The 20,342-nt window shown below is 43.4% G+C and overlaps 1 protein-coding gene and 1 long non-coding RNA gene across 51 annotated transcripts in view; one reads left to right on the top strand and one right to left on the bottom strand.

Moving 5' to 3' along the window:
• LOC108884988 (NACHT, LRR and PYD domains-containing protein 12) overlaps window positions 1–20,342 on the bottom strand; it is a 78,145-nt gene that overhangs the window by 55,059 nt on the left and 2,744 nt on the right. For 40 of the 50 annotated variants that reach the window (XR_007809437.1, XM_051066959.1, XM_051066958.1 and 37 more), the window contains 7 exons: window positions 18,529–20,323; window positions 16,991–17,164; window positions 16,587–16,760; window positions 9,171–9,344; window positions 1,393–1,566; window positions 726–899; window positions 60–233 (listed from right to left, as the gene is read on the bottom strand). Coding sequence is in view for 49 of the 50 variants with exons in the window: in XM_051066959.1 (XP_050922916.1) it covers window positions 60–233; window positions 726–899; window positions 1,393–1,566; window positions 9,171–9,344; window positions 16,587–16,760; window positions 16,991–17,164; window positions 18,529–20,323 (2,839 nt within the window). In the remaining variant the exon portion in view is untranslated. Of the gene's footprint in view, window positions 1–59; window positions 234–725; window positions 900–1,392; window positions 1,567–9,170; window positions 9,345–9,574; window positions 9,749–11,366; window positions 13,156–13,242; window positions 13,482–16,586; window positions 16,761–16,990; window positions 17,165–18,528; window positions 20,324–20,342 lie in introns of all 50 variants that reach the window. The other 10 variants (XM_051066975.1, XM_051066977.1, XM_051066969.1 and 7 more) reach the window with 10 other exon arrangements.
• Window positions 14,073–16,061, top strand: LOC127139267 (uncharacterized). The gene is made up of 2 exons (XR_007809439.1): window positions 14,073–14,175; window positions 15,323–16,061. It is a non-coding gene; the product is annotated as an uncharacterized LOC127139267 (long non-coding RNA).

The following is a 20,342-nucleotide window of genomic DNA, read 5'->3' as shown; positions in this document are numbered from 1 at the left end:
ACTAACTGTGTTTAGGACAATACTGATGGAACCAGCATGGACTGACTCCAAATACTGACCTCAGAGTCTCCAGTCCGTAGTCTGGGTCCTTCACAAGATCTAACAGATCCTCCATGTCTGAATCATACAGGTAGTTTCCTCTCAGGTCCAGATCTCTCAGATGGGAGGGGTTGGACTTCAGAGCTGAGACCAGAGAAGAACAGCTGATCTCTGACAAACTGCAGAGACTCAACCTGAATAAAGAATCAAAGATGTGAGTTTAGGAGACAAAGTTCCTGCTTGAAACCATTCAGTGTTTCATCATCTGTTCAGAGTCAGAAAGTCAACAAATGATTCAAAGTAAATCTCCAACATTTTCACTTCCTGCAGTGGTGACCACATTTACCAAACATGATGAGTTTGGTCTGAATCTCTCAGTCAGTTTCTCTTTAGTCTCATCACTTTATGTCGTGTTGGAACAAGAAAATACTGAAGATATTTGTTCATGTCAGAGTCTGATGGGATTTAAACAGAGAAGGATTTTTCTTCTATTAACGTTTGAAATCTGTAGCTCAGCACTGCTCTGCCACAGACACTGGACTAAACCAGAGAAGAAGAAAACAGACTTTACCATTAAGACCCTCAGTGTGGATCAGTATAATATGAGCCTGATGTCTGCAGGTTAGAGTCAACACAACTTTACCATCAGATTCATCTCAGCACAGAAATAAAATATGGAGTCTGACCAGAGAGTCTCCAGTCTACAGTCTGGACTCTGCAGAAAACCACACAGCTTCTTCACTCCTGAATCCTGCAGGTTGTTGTCACTCAGGTCCAGATCTCTCAGATGGGAGGGGTTGGACTTCAGAGCTGAGACCAGAGAAGAACAGCTGATCTCTGACAACCTGCAGAGACTCAGCCTGAATAAAGAATAAAAGATGTGAGTTTAGGAGACAAAGTTCCTGCTTGAAACCATTCAGTGTTTCATCATCTGTTCAGAGCTGAAGAAGGTTTAGAATGAACAAGTTTAGAAAGTGGAAACTCCAAACACCTGAACCAACAGGATGCAGCTTAAAAACAGTCAGAGACACAAAGAGAAAAACAGCTCTCATTAATATTAATGACAACATGCTGCTGCTTCAATAAAGACGTAGTGACTTCAGCTCTTAAACTCTGCAGCTCCACCACAGGCTCCATCTATACAAACTCAGGCTGTGCAGACACATTGATCTGAGATTCAACTAAAGATCCTCAAGTTTTCAAAGACAACAAACATGTCAGTAGAAAACAGACTTTACCATTAAGATCCTCAGTGTGGATCAGTATAATATGAGCCTGATGTCTGCAGGTTAGAGTCAACACAACTTTACCATCAGATTCATCTCAGCACAGAAAGAAAATATGGAGTCTGACCTCAGAGTCTCCAGTCTACAGTCTGGACTCTGCAGAAAACCACACAGCTCCTTCACTCCTGGATCCTGCAGCTTGTTGAGACTCAGGTTCAGATGTCTCAGATGGGAGGGGTTGGACTTTAGAGCTGAGACCAGAGAAGAACAGCTGATCTCTGACAACCTGCAGTTCATCAACCTGAATAAAGAATAAAAGATGAAGATCAAATCATTGATAATCAATCAGATCTGTCCTGATCAATGATGTTTAGTCTAAAATGAGTAGAGTGACTTTGTCCTTCTGTTATTGTGGATCATCATCATGTCAGCCTTCTACAGACATCATCCAAATGTCAGCTCAACATTCAGACACCTGTTCATGTCAACACTGATTCAGAACCTGCTGCTGACCTCAGTCAGTGAACTGACCTCAGAGTCTCCAGTTTACAGTTTGGACTCTTTAGTCCATCAGACAGGATCTTCACTCCTGAATCCTGCAGGTTGTTGTTTCTACTCAGGTCCAGTTCTGTCAGATGGGAGGGGTTGGACTTCAGAGCTGAGGCCACGACTTCACAGTGAGTCTCTGAGAGTCCACAATCAATATATCTGTGATCAGAGAAAATATCAAATCAATAAAATCAGTTTGTTATGAAAATAAACTCAATACATCTGATGATAAAACATGTTATAGTTTGATGAACATCTGTGGTAATTCATGAACAATAACTCTGGTCTGACCAGTAGTTAATGGAGACTGATGATAATGTCAGCAAACTTTAAATAGATAATGTTTTGTAAATGACAATAATGAGTCACTTCACTAATCTGATAATGTTTCTCTACTCGTTCAACAGTTAAATAATATTTCATCATTAATCATTATCCCACAAGTGTTTGTTGTTAATGATACAGATCTTATTAAAACTTATTAAAACCTCATAAATCATTAATACTGAACTCCAGTGATTTATCACCACACTGCTCTAACACTGTCACAATAGACATTTAATTAAAAACACACAGAGATATCATCGTTTTTATTCCACACATTCCTCTTCCTTCTGAAAACCTGCCTACATTACCCATAATGCAACTCAACTAATTTAACAGTTGTGCTAGTAGCAGCTAATGTATCCTGGAGCCTGCAGCAGAGATGAGGGGGGCTACAGAGATCTGGTTCTTTCTAACTCCACACCTCCAGAGTCTTCAGACCCAAAAGACTCTGACTCAAGTGACATCACTTGAGGATATTTATCAGACTTCACTCAGCTCCTCTGGAGACTCTAAAGGCTGCTCAGTTACAGTCAAACTCCCTAACGGGACTTGGCGATAAAACAATCTCATTCTGGGATTGCAGTGAAATTTATACAGATTAAGATGATAACTTTAGGGCATTTTCTTCCAACAGCCTATCACGACGACTACAGCCAATCAGGCAGCAGTTTCTAGTTTGCACGTCAGATTACACACCCATTTCCTGAGAACTTCAGTACTAAGAACTTAATTACTAATCTACGCTGATTGATGATGTTAAAGTTTGTGTAAGGCAGTGGTGTTCTGAGTTAGTCACACCACAGTGCTAATAACCACCCAGCTAAATTTCAATGGTTAAATTTATAGAAAATATATAGAATCTGGTTTCAAAATCACGAAAAAAAACTCTCTGCTCTAAGACGCTGGGGGCGTGTCCACTGCAGGCACTGAAACCACGCCCACTCAGTGCAGCACAGTGACTGTTAGCATCCTGCTAGCATCCTGTTAGCTCCCTATTCTGCACGTTTGAGCCACTGGAGCTTTTTGTTGATCAAACGACCTGTCCTCAGATCTTCAAGAAACTAGTTGCACTGTTTATACAGTCGTATTACTGATGTTACCAAAGAATAGAGATGTTACACTGATACTAAACTAACACTGTGATAACTAGTGTCTTATTATGACAAGTTTTATAACTCATCTCCAAGAGGATATACACACACACAGACAGACAGCGGGACAGGAGGGTGAAGGCCGTGGAGGGAGACAGTCGGACGGATTATCAGTGAGTTCCCGACAACAGAGCTAGCTAGCAAGAACTATAATAGTCGAGCAGGAGAAGCACTGATGCTAACGCAGCGCTGCTATTTAAAACGGTCACAGCGTCAGGGGTGGGGTTATGCTGAGTGATGCTCCAGTGCGTCATCGAGCCACCATTTCAGACCTGCTCATAAAATCCAGAAAATGGAACTGTCAAAGGGTCTAACTTCACAATGGTGTAATACATAGTTTACAGTCTGTTTAAAGGAACTGTTTGAACTCTAAAACAACTAATGTGTTTAGAGACAAATCTCTGAATTTGTTTCACACAGACTTTAATGATCATGTCTGGACTCACCGAGCCTTCCTGCAGTTCCTCACAGCTGGGATCAGTCTCCGTCGTCCCTCCAGTGACGTCTTGTACTTCTCCAGGTCCAACTCATCCAGAACCTCCTCTGACATCTGCAGCATGTAGGCCAGAGCTGAGCACTGGGTCCTAGAGAGGTTCTGCTCTGATCTGTTCTCTGACTTCAGGAACTCTTGGATCTCCTGATGGACTGAGTGGTCGTTCATCTCCATCAGACAGTGGAAGATGTTGATGCTTCTGTCAGGAAGTATTTTTGTCTTCTTCATCTTCTTCAGGTTGTTGATGGCTCTTTGGATGATTTCTGGACTGTTCTCTGTCTGACCCAGCAGACCTCCTAAGACTCTCTGGTTGGACTCCAGAGAGAGGCCATGAAGGAAGCGAACAAACAGGTCCAGGTGGCCATTTTTACTGTCAAGAGATTTTATTACTGCTCTCATCAGGAAGTCTTCCAGAGACAGGTTATGATATGTGTTGTTCCAGTCTTTTCCCAGGAAGTCCTCCAGTACCTGTGTCTTCCTGTTGGTGAAACAGTGGAACATGTAGACTGCAGCCAGAAACTCCTGAACGCTCAGATGAACAAAGCAGTAGACTGTTTTCTGGAAGATCACACTCTCTCTTTTGAAGATCTCTGTACAAACTCCTGAGTACACCAAGGCCTCTGTCACATCAAGACCACACTGCTCCAGGTCTTCTTGGTAGAACATGATGTTTCCTTTCTCCAGATGTTCAAACGCCAGCCTCCCCAGCTTCAGAAGAACTTCCCTGTCAGCCTCCGTCAGCTCCTGTGGACTCGTCTCATGTCCCTCATGGTACTTGTTCTTCTTCCTCTTTGTCTGAACCAGCAGGAAGTGTGAGTACAGGTCAGTCAGGGTCTTGGGCAGCTCTCCTCTCTGCTCTGTAGTCAACATGTGCTCCAGAACTGTAGCAGTGATCCAGCAGAAGACTGGGACTCCACACATGATGTGGAGGCTCCTGGAGGTCTTGATGTGTGAGATGGTTCTGTTGGACAGCTCTTCATCACTGGATCTCCTCCTGAAGTACTCCTCCTTCTGTGGGTCAGTGAAGCCTCGTACTTCTGTTACCCTGTCAACACATGAAGGAGGGATCTGATTGGCCGCTGCAGGTCTGGAAGTTATCCAGACCAGAGCCGAGGGAAGCAGATTCCCCTGGATGAGGTTTGTCAGCAGCTGGTTGACTGATGACTTCTGTGTGACGTCAGACACAACCTTCCTGTTGTTGAAATCCAGTGAAAGTCTGCTTTCATCCAGGCCGTCAAAAATGAACAGAACTTTACAGACAGCCAGCTTCTCTGCTGTGACCTTCTGTAATGTTGGATGGAAAACATGGAGCAGCGTGAGAAGACTGTACTGCTCATCTCTGATCAGGTTCAGCTCCCTGAACGAAAGCAGAACCAGCAGACTGACATCTTGGTTTTCCGAGCCCTCTGCCCAGTCCAGAGTGAACTTCTGCACTGAGAAGGTTTTTCCAACACCAGCGACGCCGTTGGTCAGAACCACTCTGATGTGTCTCTGTTGGTAAGGTAAGGCTTTAAAGATGTCCTGGAACCTGATTGGAGTGTCATGGAGGGTCTTCTTCTTGGAAGCTGTCTCCAGCTGCCTCACCTCATGTTGGGTATTAACCTCTTCACTCTGTCCCTCTGTGATGTAGAGCTCAGTGTAGATCCTGTTGAGGAGGGTTCTACTTCCTGTTCCATCAGTTCCTTCAGTCACACGTTCACATCTCCTCCTCAGACTGATCTGATGTTCATCTAAAACCTCCTGCAGACCACTATCTGCTCAAAGACAACAGATATCCATTCAGTAAGTCAAGAATTATTAGGTATTGTAACAAAGAGAAATGGACGTATCCCCAGTCTTACTTTGTACAGTGCTGGTCTGACTGGCTGTCTGCAGTCCAGGTCCTGGTCTGGATCTTTGTCTCCTCCTCCTCCTCCTCTTCTTCTCTCTGTGAAAACACAGTCACAGGTTGTCACTTGTATTTTGATTGGTTCCCTGATTAGTTTTGTTTCTGTCTGTGTTTATCTGCACAGTTTTATGAATCTGGACCCTGGTTTCTCCCCGTCTCCTTCATATATCTAACGACTGAATCATCTTCAGCTCAGTTCACAGTAGAGACAGTCTCTTACTCTGTGTCTGAGGATCCAGGTTCATTACTGAAGTTTATAGGAAGTTCTTTGGACCGGTCACTCTTCATAGACAGACAGCTGGATCCTGGAGACTCTGCTCTGTCCTCCTCTTCCTCCACACAATCACTCATCTTCTGGACTTCAGTCAGTCTGAGAGGGAAACAGTAACACTGACTGAGACACTCACACACACAAGAATCACACACAGGACTGAGAGAACAGGAAGTAACACACACACAGTGTACAGAGAGTTTACAGTAAAATAAAAGCAGGCAGTTCACCACCTGGTCAGTTTCCTTGGGTTGGCTGTAAAGGTAACATGTTTTATTCATGTTTTTATTCCTCTTGGCCTTCATCCAGTCATCCTGGTGGTTCAACAGGTTGAACAGACACCTGCCCTGTGCTGGTACTCTGCTGATCTGAGCTGCCGCTGCAGGGTGCGCTAACTGTTCAAGAAACGCTTGATTCGATGTTTTAAAACGTCAATATCACAAACGACCACGTTCATTTAATCGTGGGAAACCAAAAGCGTGATCAGGATTAATTATGCAGCCCTACACGGACACGATATTATCTCCTCCTTTTCTCTGTGTCTTTGTTCAGACAGAAGTTCACTCTGTCTCTTCTTCTCTCTACAGTCCACAGGGAGAAACTGACTCAGAGACTTTGACAGTAAAATAATAATAATGTTGTATTAACACTCACCCTGACTCAGCCTTCAGGTTCCTCCTTTTTCTCTGCGCAGTTAAAATGGAGTCTGAACACTTTCACTTTCTGTTCTTGTTTATGTTGCGTATGTGTGTGTGTGTGTGTGAGAGAGAGAGAGAGAGAGAGAGAGAGAGAGAGAGAGAGTCCCACATCCTGCTCAATACACTTACATTGGACCTTCGCTGGGACTTCGGCAGTGACCGTTAGTAGAAAAATACTGGACTGGACGATAATGTAGCTTCAGACTGAACCAAGACAAGTCTAAACTTATAGTCTAACACATATTATTCCTTCACTTCACTGAAACTTCAATAAACCAACGGAAGAGCTGACAGACAGAAAAGTCCAACAACAAAGAGGGAAAATAAAAACCAGCTCCAAAGTGACCGTTAACGCTAACGTTACATTTCTTTGCTAACAACGAAAACTTAGCAAGGTTCAGTTTATTCATCCATGAAAACACAGACTGCTGAGATAAAAACCCAGGAACTAAGAAACAACATGAAACTGGAACTGTATACTCCACAATAAGGAAAACAGCTTTAAACCTGTATTATTTTTGGCCACTTGGGGGCAGCACAACACAGACACTCAGTAAACTATCACCTGTAACAACAGCTTGTTTAATCATTGATCTCATGTTGGACTGATTGATGGCTCCTGGTTTCTCCTGTGTTTCTAACATATCAAACAGACTCTCACTCACCTTGTAATGACTCTGTAATAACGTGTCGTCTCAGTAACATGAAGGTGCAGCACCTGGGTGTCAGCTTCAGAGCAGAGCAGCATCTTCTTTGAGACTGGAGGCTTTTGATGACAGCAGCTCTGCACATCAACATCAAGCTGAAGAATTCACTTTTTGTGGGAGGGAGGGAATCTCACACAGCTACCTCAGCTACCTCCACCCTGCTGCTACTGATCAACAAGGAGTTTTCCACACCAAGTTTCCAGCTGGGGGAAGTCAGAAGAGCTCACAGACACTGTGTGCTAGAAAACAGTAGAAACATGAAGTAACAGTCTACACTGAGAAACATTCAGGGATTTACAACACACACACTTTCCTCACATCCACACATCATTGGAACATTTCAGAAAAGACAACAACTTTTTAGTGTGTTTGATATTTTTAATAATACGCTCTAAAAAGGTTCCAAACAAGATGATTTGAATATTTGTTTCATTCTTTTCTAAGTGCTGGTTAAGGTCTGTGAGAGTGCTTCAGAGTTCACTCATGCATTAAAGGGTTAAACATTGATTCTGTTTAAAGACATTGATTCATTATTGTGTCAGAAAAACCAACTTCTACAAATAACAAACGACTTTCAAACTTTCATACTGTAAAATCATATTCTTTACATTTATTACTGATAGAGTAGAACTGTGTGAGATTACTGAACAGTTCAGATCAGTTCTGTGTTTCAGTCACTGCTGCTTTTCTTTCTTTCCTCTAAATCTGTTAACAGGGTGTTTTTCACCAGCACAGGTCTCAGTGTGAAGGGTTTTCTGCTCTGAGGACACCTGTGGATTTTCCTCTGATCCTCATAAACTCAGCAGCCTTGGATACAGCTCATACAGCAGCTGTGTCCACAGGGAATCATCACCAGATCCTTCAGGAGATCCAAACAGATCAGACACACAGAATCCTATTCAGTCTCACTTTGAGAAAGACCCCCACCGCTCCCACCTGCAGAGAGAGAGTCAGAGCAGAGAGGAGGTGGATCAGTGTTTACAGAGACTCTTCATCAGTCAGTCAGTGATGCAGCACATCCAGTATAAAGAGCAGCAGGGACTTCAGTCCTGTTCAGAGCAGCAGTGGAGCAGCTGTGGAGCGGAGCCAGCTTCCTTTCAGCTCTCATGTTAACAGATTGGAGTGAACACAGTCACAGCTTTACAGGAAACACTGGATCTTTGCTCTGATACTAACTGTGTTTAGGACAATACTGATCAAACTACTGACCTCACAGTCTCCAGTCTGTAGTCTGGACTCTTCACAAGATCTAACAGCTCCTCCATGTCTGAATTATAGAAGTGGTTGTTTCTCAGGTCCAGATCTCTCAGATGGGAGGGGTTGGACTTCTGAGCTGAGACCAGAGAAGAACAGCTGATCTCTGACAACCTGCAGTTCTCCAACCTGAATAAAGAATAAAAGATGTGAGTTTAGGAGACAAAGTTCCTGCTTGAAACCATTCAGTGTTTCATCATCTGTTCAGAGCTGAAGAAGGTTTAGAATGAACAAGTTTAGAAAGTGGAAACTCCAAACACCTGAACCAACAGGATGCAGGTTAAAAACAGTCAGAGAAACAAAGAGAAAAACAGCTCTCATTAATATTAATGACAACATGCTGCTGCTTCAATAAAGACGTAGTGACTTCAGCTCTTAAACTCTGCAGCTCCACCACAGGCTCCATCTATACAAACTCAGGCTGTGCAGACACATACACACACAGACTTTACCATTAAGATCCTCAGTGTGGATCAGTATAATATGAGCCTGATGTCTGCAGGTTAGAGTCAACACAACTTTCACATCAGATTCATCTCAGCACAGAAAGAAAATATGGAGTCTGACCTCAGAGTCTCCAGTCTACAGTCTGGACTCTGCAGAAAACCACACAGCTCCTTCACTCCTGAATCCTGCAGGTCGTTACGACTCAGGATCAGTTCTCTCAGATGGGAGGGGTTGGACTTCAGAGCTGAGACCAGAGAAGAACAGCTGATCTCTGACAAACTGCAGAGACTCAACCTGAATAAAGAATAAAAGATGTAGATCAAATCATTGATAATCAATCAGATCTGTCCTGATCAATGATGTTTAGTCTAAAATGAGTAGAGTGACTTTGTCCTTCTGTTATTGTGGATCATCATAATGTCAGCCTTCTACAGACATCATCCAAATGTCAGCTCAACATTCAGACACCTGTTCATGTCAACACTGATTCAGAACCTGCTGCTGACCTCAGTCAGTGAACTGACCTCAGAGTCTCCAGTTTACAGTTTGGACTCTTTAGTCCATCAGACAGGATCTTCACTCCTGGATCCTTTAGCTTGTTGTAGCTCAGGTCCAGGTCTCTCAGATGGGAGGGGTTGGACTTCAGAGCTGAGGCCACGACTTCACAGTGAGTCTCTGAGAGTCCACAATCAGCGAGTCTGTGATCAGAGAAAATATCAAATCTGTTACAATAAAATCAGTTTGTTATGAAGATAAACTCAATACATCTGATGATAAAACATGTTATAATGTGATGAACATCTGTGGTTCAGTTCATCTTATTGTGTTTGACATGAGACAATAATTCTCATCTCTCTCTCAGACCTGCAGAGTTTTCATGAGAATCTTTGTTTGTTTTAATCTGACAGATGAAAGAAGGGAAAGTGGCGTCACATTTAGACTTAATAATGTCCTCCAGATGTTTTTACTTTCCAATGGAAAGTAAAATGGCAATGGACCTTTATTCAAATTCAGTAATAATATCTCATAGTCCTGGGTTCAGCATTTGAATAAATTTGAAGTGATTTATGAAGTGGATCGGTGTGATCCATTCCAGCCAATCACGGCGTTAGTGGTTGTGCACATGAGGTGAAAGGTTATAAAGGCGGCAATGGGAGAATTCAAGTGAATGCTAACGCTACAGAGCAGAGACTGGGTAATGTCAGATAAACAGAGGAAAATAAAAAAAAGAAAGAAAGGCTGTGACAGAAACAGCAGGACAATGTTGTTTGTCCTGTTTGTTCGTGGTGTAATGTTAGTTAGACAAGGAGAGTTGTGAGTATCACTGTCTGCAGCTACTGTGCTGCGCTGAGAAACCAAATCTTCTGTTCTGCATGTTAGCTTCACTGCAGCTAATGTAACACACAACTTAAGTGTTGTGTCATTCGCTCTGTATTGTGATATTTATCCTTAAAAAGTTTGTGAGTTTTTCTAGACACAGCTAACTCTAAGACCTGAAAACAAAAGTTTGCAAGCACAGTGGGATTGATGCATGATTTAAAATGCTCTGCCAAGTGAAGTTACCTTCTTTGTTTACTATGATAGAAATCTACAGGTCTGTCTTCAGTCATAGTAGTCCTGTAAAAACAATCTAAACCACAAACTGTGTTTATGTCATTCCATTGGTGATGTTTTATAAAACATTTATTTTGCTTCAGCTATGAAAAAGCGCACACACTCGATTCCACCGTTTTCCTCCTCTTTTGTCAATTTTTAGTGTCTGTTTCCATGGCGATGTACGTCTGTAAATTTGAGGGGCGGAGCTTCTGAATGAGCACTTCATGGAGGGGTGTGTTTGTTTAGCTGTGTAATTTTTAATATTAACAGTCTTTCTCCAGGATGCCTTATTCTGCCTTCAACAGACTCTGACTCAAGTGACATCACTTGAGGACATTTATCAGACTTCACTCAGCTCCTCTGGAAACACTAAAGACTTTATACTGCTGTTTTCTCAGTTACAGTCGAACTCCCCAACACCTGGAAACACACTGAGGTGGAAGATCAGTGGAGTTCACCTTCAATTAGTTTTATAGGTTTGACTTGAACTAAAATAACATAAATAGATGGTTAACAGATAAACATAGACTCTGACAACAAACAAAACAACTGATAAATCTACACTGCACAGTAATTAAAACAGCTCAAGAAAATACCACAACTGTGATTTTTGCAAAGTAAAACTGATGACTGATGAGAATAATTTAATTCTGTGTATCTGAAGAACTAAACTACTGATCTCCACTGACTGATGATGTTAATGATCATGTCTGGACTCACCGAGCCTTCCTGCAGTTCCTCACAGCTGGGATCAGTCTCCGTCGTCCCTCCACTGACGTTTTGAACTTCTTCAGGTCCAACTCATCCAGAACCTCCTCTGACATCTGCAGCATGTAGGCCAGAGCTGAGCACTGGATCTCAGAGAGTTCCTTCTTTGATCTGTTCTCTGACTTCAGGAACTCTTGGATCTCCTGATGGACTGAGTGGTCGTTCATCTCCATCAGACAGTGGAAGATGTTGATGCTTCTGTCAGGAGACATTTTTGTCTTCTTCATCTCCTTCAGGTTGTTGATGGCTCTCTGGATGATTTCTGGACTGTTCTCTGTCTGACCCAGCAGACCTCCTAAGAGTCTCTGGTTGGACTCCAGAGAGAGGCCATGAAGGAAGCGAACAAACAGGTCCAGGTGGCCATTTTTACTTTGAAGAGATTTCTCCATGACTCTCCTCAGGAAGACATCCAGAGATGAGTCACTGTGGTCTTTCCCCAGGAACTTCTTCAGTACCTGTGTGTTCCTGTTGGTGAAACAGTGGAACATGTAGACTGCAGCCAGAAACTCCTGAACGCTCAGATGAACAAAGCAGTAGACTGTTTTCTGGAAGATCACACTCTCTCTTTTGAAGATCTCTGTACAAACTCCTGAGTACACCAAGGCCTCTGTCACATCAAGACCACACTGCTCCAGGTCTTCTTGGTAGAACATGATGTTTCCTTTCTCCAGATGTTCAAACGCCAGCCTCCCCAGCTTCAGAAGAACTTCCCTGTCAGCCTCCGTCAGCTCCTGTGGACTCGTCTCATGTCCCTCATGGTACTTGTTCTTCTTCCTCTTTGTCTGAACCAGCAGGAAGTGTGAGAACAGGTCAGTCAGGGTCTTGGGCAGCTCTCCTCTCTGCTCTGTAGTCAACATGTGCTCCAGAACTGTAGCAGTGATCCAGCAGAAGACTGGGACTCCACACATGATGTGGAGGCTCCTGGAGGTCTTGATGTGTGAGATGGTTCTGTTGGACAGCTCTTCATCACTGGATCTCCTCCTGAAGTACTCCTCCTTCTGTGGGTCAGTGAAGCCTCGTACTTCTGTTACCCTGTCAACACATGAAGGAGGGATCTGATTGGCCGCTGCAGGTCTGGAAGTTATCCAGACCAGAGCCGAGGGAAGCAGATTCCCCTGGATGAGGTTTGTCAGCAGCTGGTTGACTGATGACTTCTGTGTGACGTCAGACACAACCTTCCTGTTGTTGAAATCCAGTGAAAGTCTGCTTTCATCCAGGCCGTCAAAGATGAACAGAACTTTACAGACAGCCAGCTTCTCTGCTGTGACCTTCTGTAATGTTGGATGGAAAACATGGAGCAGCGTGAGAAGACTGTACTGCTCATCTCTGATCAGGTTCAGCTCCCTGAACGAAAGCAGAACCAGCAGACTGACATCTTGGTTTTCCAAGCCCTCTGCCCAGTCCAGAGTGAACTTCTGCACTGAGAAGGTTTTTCCAACACCAGCGACGCCGTTGGTCAGAACCACTCTGATGTGTCTCTGTTGGTCAGGTAAGGCTTTAAAGATGTCCTGGCACCTGATTGGAGTGTCATGGAGGGTCTTCTTCTTGGAAGCTGTCTCCAGCTGCCTCACCTCATGTTGGGTATTAACCTCTTCACTCTGTCCCTCTGTGATGTAGAGCTCAGTGTAGATCCTGTTGAGGAGGGTTCTACTTCCTGTTCCATCAGTTCCTTCAGTCACATGTTCACATCTCCTCCTCAGACTGATCTGATGTTCATCTAAAACCTCCTGCAGACCACTATCTGCTCAAAGACAACAGATATCCATTCAGTAAGTCAAGAATTATTAGGTATTGTAACAAAGACAAATGGACGTATCCCCAGTCTTACTTTGTACAGTGCTGGTCTGACTGGCTGTCTGCAGTCCAGGTCCTGGTCTGGATCTTTGTCCACATTGGGGACAGGAGGAGTCTCCTGATGAACCAGACTGGTCCCAGTCTGAGGTGATGCACTGTCTGCAGAACCAGTGTCCACAGCTGGTAGAGACTGGATCCTTCAGGACGTCCTGACACAAAGAACAGCAGGACAGCTGCTGCTCCTCACAAACACCACTCCTCCTCTTCCTCTTTCTGTGGAGACATTTTTAATTAAATTTAAAATGTAAAATTTCATTTAAAGTTCAGCATTTAAAAAAAAAGTTTTTATAAATCTGGTGTCTCCGTCTCCTTCACATATGTCTAATAACTGAATCATCTTCAGTTCAGTTCACAGTAGAGACAGTCTCTTACTTTGTGTCTGAGGGTCCAGGTTCATTACTGAAGTTTATAGGTTCATCTTTGGACCAGTGACTCTTCATTGACAGACAGCTGGATCCTGGAGACTCTGCTCTCAGTCTGTGTTTCTGACCTCTGCAAACACAAACATGTTTTTATTTTATCACATCAAACATTTCCAGAAGAACCAGGAAGAAACCACTGCAGCATCTGTAACAGGTTCACAGGTTTGTAGTTCTCTTACTTTGAGAGTCCAGGTTCATTACTGAACTCTTGAGGTTCATCTTTGGACCAGTCACTCTTCATAGACAGACAGCTGGATCCTGGAGACTCTGCTCTGTCCTCCTCTTCCTCCACACAATCACTCATCTTCTGGACTTCAGTCAGTCTGAGAGGGAAACAGTAACACTGACTGAGACTCACACACACAAGAATCACACACAGGACTGAGAGAACAGGAAGTAACACACACACAGTGTACAGAGAGTTTACAGTAAAATAAAAGCAGGCAGTTCACCACCTGGTCAGTTTCCTTGGGTTGGCTGTAAAGGTAACATGTTTTATTCATGTTTTTATTCCTCTTGGCCTTCATCCAGTCATCCTGGTGGTTCAACAGGTTGAACAGACACCTGCCCTGTGCTGGTACTCTGCTGATCTGAGCTGCCGCTGCAGGGTGCGCTAACTGTTAGTTCAAGAAACGCTTGATTCGATGTTTTAAAACGTCAATATCACAAACGACCACGTTCATTTAATCGTGGGAAACCAAAAGCGTGATCAGGATTAATTATGCAGCCCTACACGGACACGATATTATCTCCTCCTTTTCTCTGTGTCTTTGTTCAGACAGAAGTTCACTCTGTCTCTTCTTCTCTCTACAGTCCACAGGGAGAAACTGACTCAGAGACTTTGACAGTAAAATAATAATAATGTTGTATTAACACTCACCCTGACTCAGCCTTCAGTTTCTCTCCTTCTGCTCTGAGCAGGTAAAATGGAGTCTGAACACTTTCACTTTCTGTTCTTGTTTATGTTGTGTGTGTGTGTGTGTGAGAGAGAGAGAGAGAGAGAGAGAGAGAGAGAGAGAGAGAGAGAGAGAGAGAGTCCCACATCCTGCTCAATACACTTACATTGGACCTTCGCTGGGACTTCGGCAGTGACCGTTAGTAGAAAAATACTGGACTGGACGATAATGTAGCTTCAGACTGAACCAAGACAAGTCTAAACTTATAGTCTAACACATATTATTCCTTCACTTCACTGAAACTTCAATAAACCAACGGAAGAGCTGACAGACAGAAAAGTCCAACAACAAAGAGGGAAAATAAAAACCAGCTCCAAAGTGACCGTTAACGCTAACGTTACATTTCTTTGCTAACAACGAAAACTTAGCAAGGTTCAGTTTATTCATCCATGAAAACACAGACTGCTGAGATAAAAACCCAGGAACTAAGAAACAACATGAAACTGGAACTGTATACTCCACAATAAGGAAAACAGCTTTAAACCTGTATTATTTTTGGCCACTTGGGGGCAGCACAACACAGACACTCAGTAAACTATCACCTGTAACAACAGCTTGTTTAATCATTGATCTCATGTTGGACTGATTGATGGCTCCTGGTTTCTCCTGTGTTTCTAACATATCAAACAGACTCTCACTCACCTTGTAATGACTCTGTAATAACGTGTCGTCTCAGTAACATGAAGGTGCAGCACCTGGGTGTCAGCTTCAGAGCAGAGCAGCATCTTCTTTGAGACTGGAGGCTTTTGATGACAGCAGCTCTGCACATCAACATCAAGCTGAAGAATTCACTTTTTGTGGGAGGGAGGGAATCTCACACAGCTACCTCAGCTACCTCCACCCTGCTGCTACTGATCAACAAGGAGTTTTCCACACCAAGTTTCCAGCTGGGGGAAGTCAGAAGAGCTCACAGACACTGTGTGCTAGAAAACAGTAGAAACATGAAGTAACAGTCTACACTGAGAAACATTCAGGGATTTACAACACACACACTTTCCTCACATCCACACATCATTGGAACATTTCAGAAAAGACAACAACTTTTTTAGTGTGTTTGATATTTTTAATAATACGCTCTAAAAAGGTTCCAAACAAGATGATTTGAATATTTGGTTTCATTCTTTTCTAAGTGCTGGTTAAGGTCTGTGAGAGTGCTTCAGAGTTCACTCATGCATTAAAGGGTTAAACATTGATTCTGTTTAAAGACATTGATTCATTATTGTGTCAGAAAAACCAACTTCTACAAATAACAAACGACTTTCAAACTTTCATACTGTAAAATCATATTCTTTACATTTATTACTGATAGAGTAGAACTGTGTGAGATTACTGAACAGTTCAGATCAGTTCTGTGTTTCAGTCACTGCTGCTTTTCTTTCTTTCCTCTAAATCTGTTAACAGGGTGTTTTTCACCAGCACAGGTCTCAGTGTGAAGGGTTTCCTGCTCTGAGGACACCTGTGGATTTTCCTCTGATCCTCCCTGTGTAGAAGGACAGAGCAGCAGCAGAGTCCAGATACACTGATGATCCTCTGTCAGATCCAGAGGAACACACAGGGATGATGGTGGACTGGACTCTGTGTCTGACAGTGGAGCTGTTCTCAGATCAGTTCAGACTGCAGCACAACATCCTCTTCACTCTCACCTTTAGGAAGATCATCACCTCCACCTGCAGAGAGAGAGTCAGAGCAGAGAGGAGGTGGATCAGTGTTTACAGAGACTCTTCATCAGTCAGTCAGTGATGCAGCACATCCAGTATAAAGAGCAGCAGGGACTTCAGTCCTGTTCAGAGCAGCAGTGGAGCAGCTGTGGAGCGGAGCCAGCTTCCTTTCAGCTCTCATGTTAACAGATTGGAGTGAACACAGTCACAGCTTTACAGGAAACACTGGATCTTTGCTCTGATACTAACTGTGTTTAGGACAATACTGATCAAACTACTGACCTCAGAGTCTCCAGTCTACAGTCTGGACTCTGCAGAAAACCACACAGCTCCTTCACTCCTGAATCCTTCAGGTCGTTACGACTCAGGATCAGATCTCTCAGATGGGAGGGGTTGAACTTCAGAGCTGAGGCCAGAGAAGAACAGCTGATCTCTGACAAACTGCAGTCAACCAACCTGAATAAAGAATAAAAGATGTTGATCAAATCATTGATAATCAATCAGATCTGTCCTGATCAATGATGTTTAGTCTAAAATGAGTAGAGTGACTTTGTCCTTCTGTTATTGTGGATCATCATCATGTCAGCCTTCTACAGACATCATCCAAATGTCAGCTCAACATTCAGACACCTGTTCATGTCAACACTGATTCAGAACCTGCTGCTGACCTCAGTCAGTGAACTGACCTCAGAGTCTCCAGTTTACAGTTTGGACTCTTTAGTCCATCAGACAGGATCTTCACTCCTGAATCCTGCAGCTTGTTTCCACTCAGGTCCAGTTCAGTCAGATGGGAGGGGTTGGACTTCAGAGCTGAGGCCACGACTTCACAGTGAGTCTCTGAGAGTCCACAATCAGCGAGTCTGTGATCAGAGAAAATATCAAACCTGTTACAATAAAATCAGTTTGTTATGAAAATAAACTCAATACATCTGATGATAAAACATGTTATAATGTGATGAACATCTGTGGTTCAGTTCATCTTATTGTGTTTGACATGAGACAATAATTCTCATCTCTCTCTCTCAGACCTGCAGAGTTTTCATGAGAATCTTTGTTTGTTTTAATCTGACAGATGAAAGAAGGGAAAGTGGCGTCACATTTAGACTTAATAATGTCCTCCAGATGTTTTTACTTTCCAATGGAAAGTAAAATGGCAATGGACCTTTATTCAAATTCAGTAATAATATCTCATAGTCCTGGGTTCAGCATTTGAATAAATTTGAAGTGATTTATGAAGTGGATCGGTGTGATCCATTCCAGCCAATCACGGCGTTAGTGGTTGTGCACATGAGGTGAAAGGTTATAAAGGCGGCAATGGGAGAATTCAAGTCTATGCTAACGCTACAGAGCAGAGACTGGGTAATGTCAGATAAACAGAGGAAAATAAATAAGAAAGAAAGGCTGTGACAGAAACAGCAGGACAATGTTGTCTGTCCTGTTTGTTTGTGGTGTAATGTTAGTTAGACAAGGAGAGTTGTGAGTATCACTGTCTGCAGCTACTGTGCTGCGCTGAGAAACCAAATCTTCTGTTCTGCATGTTAGCTTCACTGCAGCTAATGTAACACACAACTTAAGTGTTGTGTCATTCGCACTGTATTGTGATATTTATCCTTAAAAAGTTTGTGAGTTTTTCTAGACACAGCTAACTCTAAGACCTGAAAACAAAAGTTTGCAAGCACAGTGGGATTGATGCATGATTTAAAATGCTCTGCCAAGTGAAGTTACCTTCTTTGTTTACTATGATAGAAATCTACAGGTCTGTCTTCAGTCATAGTAGTCCTGTAAAAACAATCTAAACCACAAACTGTGTTTATGTCATTCCATTGGTGATGTTTTATAAAACATTTATTTTGCTTCAGCTATGAAAAATCACTAAAGACTGGAGACACTAAAGACTTAATACTACTGTTTTCTCAGTTACAGTCGAACTCCCCAACACCTGGAAACACACTGAGGTGGAAGATCAGTGGAGTTCACCTTTAATTTGTTTTATCAGGTTTGACTGAAACCAAAAGGTGATAAATAGAAGTTTAACAAATAAATACAGAATCTAACAAATCATTACAAATAAACAGTACACTGTACAGCAATAACTTATCTGATATTTATGCACTGTAAAACTAAGAACAAGGAGAACAGTTTAACTCTGTGTATATCTGTATCTGAAGAACTAAACTACTAATCTCCACTGACTGATGATGTTAATGATCATGTCTGGACTCACCGAGCCTTCCTGCAGTTCCTCACAGCTGGGATCAGTCTCTGTCGTCCCTCCATTGATGTGTTGTACTTCTTCAGGTCCAACTCATCCAGAACCTCCTCTGACATCTGCAGCATGTAGGCCAGAGCTGAGCACTGGATCTCAGAGAGTTTCTTCTTTGATCTGTTCTCTGACTTCAGGAACTCTTGGATCTCCTGATGAACTGAGTGGTCGTTCATCTCCATCAGACAGTGGAAGATGTTGATGCTTCTGTCAGGAGAGATTTCATCTCTGTTCATCTCCTTCAGGTTGTTGATGGCTCTCTGGATGATTTCTGGACTGTTCTCTGTCTGACCCAGCAGACCTCCTAAGAGTCTCTGGTTGGACTCCAGAGAGAGGCCATGAAGGAAGCGAACAAACAGGTCCAGGTGGCCATTTTTACTTTGAAGGGATTTCTCCATGGCTCTCCTCAGGAAGACATCCAGGGATGGTTCACTGTGATCTTCTCCCAGGAAGTCCTTCAGTATCTTTGTCAGTTTTTTCCTCTTCTCATAACAGTGGAAGATGTAGACTGCAGCCAGAAACTCCTGAACGCTCAGATGAACAAAGCAGTAGACTGTTTTCTGGAAGATCACACTCTCTCTTTTGAAGATCTCTGTACAAACTCCTGAGTACACCAAGGCCTCTGTCACATCAAGACCACACTGCTCCAGGTCTTCTTGGTAGAACATGATGTTTCCTTTCTCCAGTTGTTCAAACGCCAGCCTCCCCAGCTTCAGAAGAACTTCCCTGTCAGCCTCCGTCAGCTCCTGTGGACTCGTCTCATGTCCCTCATGGTACTTGTTCTTCTTCCTCTTTGTCTGAACCAGCAGGAAGTGTGAGAACAGGTCAGTCATGGTCTTGGGCAGCTCTCCTCTCTGCTCTGTAGTCAACATGTGCTCCAGAACTGTAGCAGTGATCCAGCAGAAGACTGGGACTCCACACATGATGTGGAGGCTCCTGGAGGTCTTGATGTGTGAGATGGTTCTGTTGGACAGCTCTTCATCACTGGATCTCCTCCTGAAGTACTCCTCCTTCTGTGGGTCAGTGAAGCCTCGTACTTCTGTCACCCTGTCAACACATGAAGGAGGGATCTGATTGGCCGCTGCAGGTCTGGAAGTTATCCAGACCAGAGCCGAGGGAAGCAGATTCCCCTGGATGAGGTTTGTCAGCAGCTGGTTGACTGATGACTTCTGTGTGACGTCAGACACAACCTTCCTGTTGTTGAAATCCAGTGAAAGTCTGCTTTCATCCAGGCCGTCAAAGATGAACAGAACTTTACAGACAGCCAGCTTCTCTGCTGTGACCTTCTGTAATGTTGGATGGAAAACATGGAGCAGCGTGAGAAGACTGTACTGCTCATCTCTGATCAGGTTCAGCTCCCTAAACGAAAGCAGAACCAGCAGACTGACATCTTGGTTTTCCAAGCCCTCTGCCCAGTCCAGAGTCAACTTCTGCACTGAGAAGGTTTTTCCAACACCAGCGACGCCGTTGGTCAGAACCACTCTGATGTGTCTCTGTTGGTCAGGTAAGGCTTTAAAGATGTCCTGGCACCTGATTGGAGCGTCATGGAGGGTCTTCTTCTTGGAAGCTGTCTCCAGCTGCCTCACCTCATGTTGGGTATTAACCTCTTCACTCTGTCCCTCTGTGATGTAGAGCTCAGTGTAGATCCTGTTGAGGAGGGTTCTACTTCCTGTTCCATCAGTTCCTTCAGTCACACGTTCACATCTCCTCCTCAGACTGATCTGATATTCATCTAAAACCTCCTGCAGACCACGATCTGCTCAAAGACAACAGAT

This window comes from Lates calcarifer, linkage group LG24 (genome assembly GCF_001640805.2).
Source record: "Lates calcarifer isolate ASB-BC8 linkage group LG24, TLL_Latcal_v3, whole genome shotgun sequence".
NCBI classification, from domain to species: domain Eukaryota; kingdom Metazoa; phylum Chordata; class Actinopteri; family Centropomidae; genus Lates; species Lates calcarifer.
The sequence above is the reverse complement of the archived record's forward strand: the minus strand, read 5'-3'. Positions and strand labels throughout refer to the sequence as shown.